The following is a 10,600-nucleotide window of genomic DNA, read 5'->3' as shown; positions in this document are numbered from 1 at the left end:
TTATTTATAATATAAATATAAAAAAAATAAAAAACATATACTGTAAATTAATATAAAAAAAATAAAAAACATATACTGTAAATTAATATAAAAAAAATAAAACATATACTGTAAATTGTAATAATTTATCTATTGAAATACAGGGGAGGGGGTATGATAGTTAAACATTATCATTACTGGTAATTTAATACAGAATGTAAAAAAAAGAAATAACATATACTATTTGGGTTCATACCAAATAAAGTTGACCCATTCATTACTTTGCAATTTAAATATTTCTCTTTCTCGACTCTCGAGGTTCCCAAGCATTATTTCGTAAGTCTATAACATTCTAAAAAAAAAAAATTAATTATTAGCAACATAATATAATAAATATAATACAAAAATATTCAACAAAATTTACCATTAACATAAATTTAATGCGGATTGACAAATTCGGAGATGTTGATAGCTCCTCCATTTGTTCAAAGTATGATTCCATTTTTTGATCACGTTTGTTTGATTTCGTATTTTCCTCTGATTTCGTATTTTCTTCTGATTTCGTATTTTCCTCTGATTCCGTATTTTCCCCTGATTCCTCCTCCTCCTCCTCCGACTCCCATTCATCATCCTCCTCATCATCCTCATCATCATCCTCATCATCCTCATCCTCATCCTCCTCATCCTCCTCCCATTCCTCATCCTCATCCCACTCCCACTCCCACTCCTCCTCCTTCTCCCACTCCCATTCTGATTGGGATTCCGTATTTTGATCTGATTCCTCATGATTGTTTTGTTCGATATGATCAAGTTGTTTTCCTACTATATTCATTAATCTACATAAATTTTCCATTTCTACTTCCTCAGGTAATTCTAAAAATTTCTCAATACATTCATATACGACTTTCTCGGAAATAATATTTAAATTAAATAATTCGCCAATGAAACTAATTAAACCAAGACCTTGTCGTCTAATCTTCGCAGCCGCATAATATTCATTTGACATCAGATCCGGTTCCCCATTTTTATTGAGGGGCAATTCAATGTTAACCTTCCAGGAACCATTCTTAAAATCGTTTTCACAACGACCAATAAGATGCTTTTTAAATAAAATACCGCCTTTAAGAAACTTATTCCTGGATTTTTTGAAGGAAATTATTTTAGGATCGACTCTTTCTATCATCTTAGAGCAAAGCTTAGCATAGTATATTGCACTGAAATTCTGTTCATCATGAGATTCAAATATAAGTCGAACTATTTCCCTAAACATATATCCATCTCTTCTATTGTTAGCATAGAAAATAATTTGATTTGATATAGAATCAAAGTTTTTTAACGTCAATTTATTTAATAACGCTTTGATCTTATATTGCGCTATTCGAAAAGGGATGAAAAATTCAATTTGTCTAGGTATTTCTAGAATTTGCATTTGTTGTGCACCCTGGAATATAGGTTCACTGGGTAAATTATCCGGACTTTGAGGATCTGCTATAGATGATATTACTGGAGTTAGTAATTGTAGATCGATCAAGTACGAATTAAAGTCCAAAAATACCTAAAGTAGAGTATCTCATTCTTTCTTCAAATTGGTCTTTTTGAAGTTGATTCAATATTTGGTCTACTATTGTGAACACGAAATGTTTTTATATTTGAACCAACTTCGACGGTAATATTTTTATAGGGTTCTTCGTTTTTTTTAAAAATGTTGATTAAGTTTTGTAATAAGATTTTTATCTCACTTTTTTTAATGAAAATGAACGGAAGGAAAGGCCCTATAAATAATATTTGTCTGTAACAAGTGCAACGTTTAATTTGTTACTTTTTTTGGTTATCTTTTGTACCCTTCGTATAGGAATAAATCATGTATATCTTTTCATTTTGAAACATTGACTAGAATTATATAATGACAACCTTAAAAATGTTTTTTTCGGCCGTATCTATATTATTTTGCAAAAGTTTATTACTTTATTATACCCACCATTCAATGTTTCAGATATTTATGATACACTTCAGTGTGCAACAAATAGATGAATAAGAATACCCGAATAAAATAAATAAAATTATGAATTATGATTTATGTTAGCAGCGTAGATGCTCCCCTCATTATTTAACGAATAAAGGTTTATACAATCGACTAAATCATAATTAAAAAAAAAAAGCGAATTGGCGTTACGGAAAAGTCTCATGTTTTTTCGTACAATTTTAGGTTAAGGGGGAATAAACATAGTTACTATATTTGTAATCAAGCGACAACTCAGTCTAATTAATTATACAATATAATTAATAAATTAAAGTTGCTTAATATGGTACTATTGAAAATATAGAGTCGCATTTTAAGAATCAAACTTTATACGACTTCGATTTTTTATTCGGCCAATTGGAAATGACGAGATCAAAACCGATGACGGGACTGCGGCAAATATATGAGTATGATAATTGTATCTAATTATGGCACTTTTCAAACATTCTTTTGGGATTATAATATGCATTATAACATAACTACAACTTGTATCATCATTTATCAAAATATACTATCAAACCAATAGAAAAAATTTTTTCAACTTCTTTTTTAAATCTATAATATAAATAAATAATGTATAACACCTCGTTTATTTTATGAATACACCATAAATTATTTGTTCTACGTCCGAGTTTTAATAATAACAGAGAATATTCTTATTGTTCTTAAAAAAAAGATTTATTTTTTATTAATGAACATTGAAACAAGTATCATCATTATTTGTTACTATTGTGCAATTTTATTCTCTTGATTTTTATGTTTCGTCGCCTCTATATTTAGTTCTATAAAAATTCAAGGATTGAAAGATTTTTTTGTTTCGCATATTATTTTCTCTAACTCAAAATGTATAATTCACAATCGGAGAAGTCGGAGAAAAGAATTATTAAATGTTATAACGTAATTGATTATGATTAAGTTTCTTTATTTTAGTTATTTCACAGAATTTTTACAGAAAGTATTATAACAATTTATTATAATAAAATCGGTCAATTATATCAAATTAATTTGTTATCCATTGATACAGAAAAAATATATGCTTTATCAAATCATAAGATGGTATTGAGCACGTTCAGAATTTTTTTTTTTAAAAAAAATTGTACACATGATGGTCGAATAATTTCTACATTAAGGAATTTTTCTATAATCCGAGTTCCCCTGTCTCGGCCGTAATTAGATATTATCTTGCGTCACGTTTCATTTATAAAATAGAAAAGGGAGTTCGATTAAAAAAAAAATATATATTTTTTTTAACCATATACTGTATATGCTTGCTTGTAAAAGAAACTTATTAATAATCAATGTATCAAATCGCTTACATATTTGTTTCAAATATGTGATAATAAGTTGGACTTTGACACATTAATTTGGTATTTTAACAAAGGCAATCAATATTTTCTTACAACATGAGTTTTAAATCTTAATAACAATTTTAAGATATGGTACAATTGTGTGACATTCATTTTATTGATTGAAACAAATAAACCTTAATTTGCTAATAATCAATTACTATATTCGTTTAGTTGAAATTCAAAAAATGATACCTTTTTACGTTTAAGAGATATAAACATAATAAACTTTATTCAATAAAATTATAAATGGAAATAAATATGTGTTATGTGTAATATCCGTTCATATCCGATATACAACAAATGCCCATTGTGTCCTAATTAAAACATGAAGAGGTTTGAGAAATTATTATGTACTGCATGTCCTTACAATATTACAGCAATAAAAAAGTAAAACTATTGTTCCTTTTACAACATTACTATTGTTTTTTTTAAACTTCATTAAAAAAGTTAAAAGTTTGTTGAATCAAATTTAGGAAATTATTTACTGATTTGAGACTATCCCGGTTAAAATTTACGCGAAGGCGCAGTTTCGTGCCATTGAAAATTATGCAATATTATTAATTTTTGGTTTTAATTTTAAGCTTAACAAATAAATGTTCAAATGATCAACTGCACAAGAATTTTATAATTAAGTGATAAAACAAACATAGAGGTTGTAGTGAACATAATTACCATACTCTCGTTATTTGCACGTGATATAACATGCATTTACCGAGCGACTCCGAGACCGGTTTTATATCAAACCGGTTCGAATGCCAGTCCGTAATTTACTAAAAAAGGAATTATTAAAGAGATTATAAACTTGTTTAGAACTTGGAGATCGACTAATGCAATAACCACATATGACTATGTGTAATCTATCGATTTCCCCCTAAAAAAAATTCTTTCTTGCGAAAGATATTTTTGCATTTATTCAATAATTTTTTATGTTTAAAGAGCTATAACTTTACTACCTTTATTATCAACACTATTACAAGCAAGCTAGTTTCCTGCTTTCCACTCAGAAATTCGCAACTATACGGAGAGGCGGGAGAGCTTCGTCCGTTCACGTGCTTAAGAGATTCAGACATCAAAATGTGGAATCTACAAATAATAAGAGTTTTTATTTCATTTTACTTTTACCAGTATTTACAAGTGGCGTTCCCTTGGAAGTGAAAGAAAATATGGGAGGACATTCAAAATTGAAGAGAACGTCCATCACCCGTTGTCCAACTGACGCTTCTTTGTCTTCTATTTTTAACAAAATACAAAAAAAGAACCCTTATAGGAACAATAGAGAGGCGACCTTGATGAAAAGTTAGTTACTTACCATACCATGGAATTATATACAATTTACTACTGATTGTCTTGATAAAGTCATTTATAATTACATTATAATCAAAAAAGAAACAATCAACAATTTATCGATTCAATTTCTTTTTTTTTTTTATAATATTTTGGATATATTACTTTTGGTTTTAGATAATAATATTATGCAAAGACAATTTTCCTGTAGAATTATTAATATTTGAAGATTTTATCTTAGAGCCTCATCCATTCACCTATGGGCAGTGATGTTGGAAACCATATTTGGACTTCCAAATCTTCCAATTCCAATCTTACTTCAACATTGAGAATTATTAAAGGATTGGAATTGGAAGGAAGAAATTGGAAGTCCAATTTCATTGGAAACTTCCGAACATCACTGCCTATAGGTCGCAGAGATGGGGCTTCGTAGAGTCAAATATCTTCGTCTTCAAATATAGAATTATATAGCGGGCTAGAAGAAATTCTTGAAGAGACTTTGTTGATAAATAATCAATCTATAATCAATTTTGTTTATGTGAGGTAATTAAAGATTTGGGAGCGGTTTAATACATATATGTACATTTACTTGCAATATGTATTTCTTTTATTTCTTTTATAAATAGTATTACTGAAATCGAATAATGTATTTGATAATAATAATAAAGGAACGAAATAATTAAGTTTTTTTTTTTTTTACAAAATCCGAACATTGACATTTTATAATAATTTTTTTTTTAAAAGAAAAAAAATATGCGTTGAATTAAATAAAAGTATTCGATGTTGATAGATCAAAATTATATTTATGACGAAATTTTATCAATTATTATTTATTGTGTAAAAATAAATGTTATCCGTGGGTACTATTGGAAATTTTTTAGAATTATTTCGGAAAAAAATATTTTTTTCGTTATGATGCTATTATAACAAATGTTCGTACCTTCGATTGACATGTGACTAAACATGTGACTTTATAGATATAAAATGATCAATATATTAGAATTTAAAAATTTTAAATTTTTTATTATCCAATAAACCTTATTAACAAAGATTTTTTTTTTTTTGGCGATGGTGGCCACAGCAGACTGTACATACAGAGTATTGGTATGCTAATACATGAATTACATTTTTTTTTTAACTCATCATTTCAAAAGTATTATGTGAATTCAATTAATTCTTTGTTATCTATGCTAAAGACCAACAATAAAATATTTGGCCTTTATAGTTTCTCCGGCAACCATTCTAAAAATTCCAATTCATTAATCGAAAACAATATAAGACTTTGAAAATTTTAAACCACTATATTTCAGCAAAATAAATATTTCTATTACCACTAAAAAATTAATACTAAATGCAAATAACTCCACCATTCTTTAATGACTTTTCGGTCATTTAATCTAATTTCAATGCATTTGGATCCCTTATTTTAAAATTTGGATCATAATTAGATTAATACCCATGTATTCTACCTCGCGAATTTCGCTTTATTCCTTGAACTTGCATACATTCCCAGAAAGATGAAATAATGCATAATATATTTGGAATAAAAAAATTAAAAATATAAATTAATCATAAATTATTAATTAATTATTCAAATAAACACTAACCACCTTCAAGTTCTAATCGAAAGATATGAAATAATAAATATTTTATTAATTTGAGTTACCAATTAATCATGGTCAGTTGCATATCTGCTATATATAAAATCCTGGCATAGCTTAATCTTTCACATCATCCTGACAATCGGTATAAATTAATCAGACCTTGCATTAAGTAAGAGAAAGATATTAGAGTTAGAGATTATATTAAAATAAGGGAATTAGGGTAAAGGAATTAAAGTAAGAGAATTAGGATAAATTGATTAAAGTAAGGAACTGGGTAAAGAAAATTGGGATATGAAAGGGAATTGAAGTGTTAAGAACATAGAACCCTAGCCTTTTAGTTCTACGAGGATCTGACTTAAATTCTTAATTGGAAAGTTATATCTCGGTAACGAAATTTTTTTTTTTTAACAAAAAAGTTTTCTTCTAAGCTTTAATTAATCAAAAAATTTTGTAATTTGTAAGTGCTAGTGCTGTATTACCTCACAATACTGATTCACTATTAATTTGAAATTACTGGTTCTCTAACATGATAAATAATATTAATGCATTAAAAGATAACATTTCTCATTAATAAAATTACTAATGAAATAAATCATAAATAATGAATCGAACTATATTTATATGTTTGAAAATACTAGCGTATATATTGCCATTACTTAAAGATACGCGTGAATTTTTTTCCCTCCTCGCAAGAGCATGGAAAATACTAATCTCATGCTCCAGTTTCCCATCCATATTTCTTTTGAAACATCACATGCTCTTTTATTTCAACTGGTCTATTTTAAATTCGGGACTGACTTCTCGTTCCTTCTATTCACATTTTAACGATTCAGCAGTTGGCCTACACTCTTCAAAACTTGAGAGAGTAATAGCCATACTTCTTCGGGTTTCTTTCCATCATTTCTCTCGCTAATAACAGATCATTATTGTGACTTCCATTTTTTGTAAATACTCTAATTAACTTACTTCTGAATGATTTGGAAAAGTTTGAAATTCCAGAGCAAGTCCGTATTGGTCTTTCACCATCGGTGCCATATGTAAATACCGGTAGATAATAGTAAGTTGGATCTTCCAACCAGAAAAATCTATAATTTTGTGGGATATAAGGTGCCACAATTGCGGAAGGAGGAGGAGAAAGAATTACATGACTCGAATCGGGTGTCTTTATATAGGAAGGGCGTCTAATTTTATTGTTGCAATAAATGTTGTCCAGACGATTTCATCTCGTATTGAACGTGCTTCGCGTTTGCGATATTGTTTATTGTATCGGTTCAGTGACGTTGATTTGCGTTTTTATCTAGCTTTTTTTTGAGCATCCGATAACGGTGGAATATAATTTATGATGAATTTTTTGAGTAAATTTTAGTATAGGACCCTTAAACGGTTATTTGATGTATATTTATCGTCAATTTTGTCGTCAGATGACGTGTGATCCTGTTCCATCTTTCAATTTGTTGTGTACTAATAAATTTTTTGAGTGAGGTGATGGGTATCCTGATGGGCTTCGAACGAAAACGTCTCAACGTCCGAACACTCTATATCTCAACTTCTTCAATAAGAACTTTAACGTTCCTTCCACATCACGTATAATGATATTCTTAATAGTTAAAACTTATTATTATTAGCTTAGAACAACCATAATAATCAATTAAATGCAACAAATCTTGCCATACCTTCAATTTTCAAATGCTGCTTTGGAAAACATTTAGACGATTTCAGCGAAGTAAAATCTGGATTTCTTCATCCCATCATAAGATCCTATACCACCAAAGAAGATACATATGAATATCTAAATGGAGTAAAAGGAGCAATCTTCTATAAACATTCTGTAAGATGTAATATATATATATATGATTTCTGAATCCTTAGATAAACAAAAAATTGTTATAAATTCTTCAAACTTATGAAAAAATCTTAGTATGATCTTATCATTAAATATATAAAAAAAATCAAATTATATTGATTCTACTACATTTCTTTTATATGATATGTCTTTTAATTATTATCAAAAAAAAATTATAATAATATTACAAAAAGGTCTCTTACATAAAATTTTTTTGATTTCGGTGATTATTCGGTATTGCAGTAGCTTCTTTTCCCCCTCGTTTCAATTTCCCCTTTAATGGGTTTAATGATTCCTTGGCATCAATCTTAATATAGTCGCATGATTATGAGCTTCAATTTACGAATTCACGAGTGTACTCGACATAACAAAAAGTTTCCTGATGAAAAAGAATAATTTATCGAGTTTCCCAGTTTAATCTTCCAAGAACAAAATCTGTGAAGGCAATCATAAGGGTTTCCAATATCTTTGAATACCGCGGGTTTACCTTCCCGCACATACATTTAATATCGATAGTATTATTCCATGTATCATACTATTATCTATGCGAAACCAAAATTGATAACACCGCTAGGATCTTACAATATCCTCTCTTCATAAGGATTTTCGGTTGCTGAGCAACCACCGGGCGTGCGTATATAATTATCGGGATTATCAAAGTTATCAGCTTCATCAGAATAATCAGAAGAAAAATCTGAACTTCCTAAAGTAATTATTTCCCTGGTTGACAGTGAAGAACTCTGAGCTTATACTTTGCGAATTTAACCGTTAATTTCTTGGTTTGCTCTAGAATGGATCTACGCCAGTAGCGACATCGCCACTTACTTTGTAAGGCAATTTCCTACTTTACGAATTCTTTTTATCCCCGTCTGACTTCTGAAACGAAGATTGCAAAGGTTGCCTTCTCGAATTCGAGTTTTTTGACCCCATATTTGCAGTCTTTTGTTGCCTGTAGCAATCATCATCTCCCGGGTTATCATCATTGGTCCATTTGGCAAGTTATTGGCAGCTTCTTTAACCAAAGAATTTGATTTTGCAATTCTACCTATATGATTTCTTTTTTAATAAACATCCCTAATCTTTTTGAATATCCAAATTAACCATGTAGCAGTAGTAGTCTATTTTCTAAAAAAAAAAATATTAATATACCATATAAAAAAAAATACACTCATAAATTTGATTTAAATAATTTACATCATCGTCTTCGTAAGTTTGGATTACAACGCTACAATTATTTACACTAATAGTAATTTCTTTGATTTTCTAATTTTCTATTCTTCCAGTTTGTAAAAAATGATTCTAATTTCTTGGATGTACAAAGTCTAATTTTGAATTGTTTTTTTGTGAATAATTGTATAATATTAATTCATGAAAATGTTTTTGGTGAATAATTTGCAACCATCTCGAATACTATTTCTTGAACGAAAAACCAGGAAACGTGAGAAATGACCTGACGCGAAAATTATCATTATCGTTTATTTTCTGTTTATTACGATTTTATCGTCAGGATAGCGAATTTCTTTTTTTAGAAATTTAGTGAGTACATGACATCATCTACAAGACCCCGGTCATTCGGAAAAAAAAATTGAGATTATCATTTTTTGTATTACTGTAAACGAAAAAAAGTCAAAAGTTGATTTTTATCCGACATGTGGCAAACATTGCACAAAAAAATCGCTGCACCACACATCAGATTTAATGCACAGGAAGTCTATCAGTAAAATCTATTTAAATCAAATGATAAATTCTTTCTTTCATTTATTTCTTCAAAAGTCGCAAAATATCCAATTGGATAATGACTCTTATTAAGGAGTTCTTACAAGGAAATATTTTTAATAATTGTAATATTACTTTAACGTAAATCAATAGTAAAATATGTATTATATGTGTATATAATATTACTTTTAACATAAATCAATATAGTTTATTTGATACTATAAATAAACTCAACATAATTCAATATAGCTTATTTGATACTATGAATAAACTTTAGTTAATATACTACTACATTGGTCAAATAAAATGAAAATTATTACTATATAATTAAAACTTTTTTTTAAAACTTTTTTTTTAAAAAAAAATTTTGAAATCCCTATAAAAAAATTATGGAAAAAACCGATAAATGATCATTTTTCTAGTTTGTATTCCCAGAAACGTGATCAAAATTTTTTAGAGAATGGAGTCAAAGTTTTGGTCAGAACTTATAACGAAAGGTCATCTTGTTGAAATAAAGAGTTGGGTCAACGAGAATGGACCGATAATTTTTCTGTAAAATGGTGTTAGTCAGATTATTTTCGTTCTAATTTAAAGGAAAAAAAGGATGGAAAGTACGTTTTTGGGGATCTAATATTCTCAACAGCAAAAGAATTTGTATATGTCAAATTTAAATATGATCAAGGAATTGAATTTTATTCACTTGTTAGGCATATTCAAGAATTTTTAATTGATAATAATCTATTAAATTTCTTGATCCAAATCTGCCACAAGGATTACGACATGATGGGAATTGGAAGGCGACAAC

General features: G+C 28.4%; 1 protein-coding gene across 1 annotated transcript; it reads right to left on the bottom strand.

Annotated features, from left to right (window-relative positions):
• On the bottom strand, window positions 1-1,553 carry OCT59_001429 (uncharacterized protein; the record flags this gene model as incomplete). Its single annotated transcript, XM_066139559.1, has 3 exons — window positions 1-331; window positions 404-1,467; window positions 1,535-1,553. The coding sequence occupies 3 exons, from the start codon at window positions 1,551-1,553 to the stop codon at window positions 269-271; spliced, it is 1,146 nt and encodes a 381-aa protein (XP_065988955.1). The 3' UTR covers window positions 1-268.
• Window positions 1,554-10,600: the final 9,047 nt, after the last annotated feature.

The sequence above is a fragment of the Rhizophagus irregularis genome, chromosome 1 (genome assembly GCF_026210795.1).
Source record: "Rhizophagus irregularis chromosome 1, complete sequence".
In the NCBI taxonomy this organism is placed as follows: Eukaryota; Fungi; Glomeromycota; class Glomeromycetes; order Glomerales; family Glomeraceae; genus Rhizophagus; species Rhizophagus irregularis.
The sequence above is the reverse complement of the archived record's forward strand: the minus strand, read 5'-3'. Positions and strand labels throughout refer to the sequence as shown.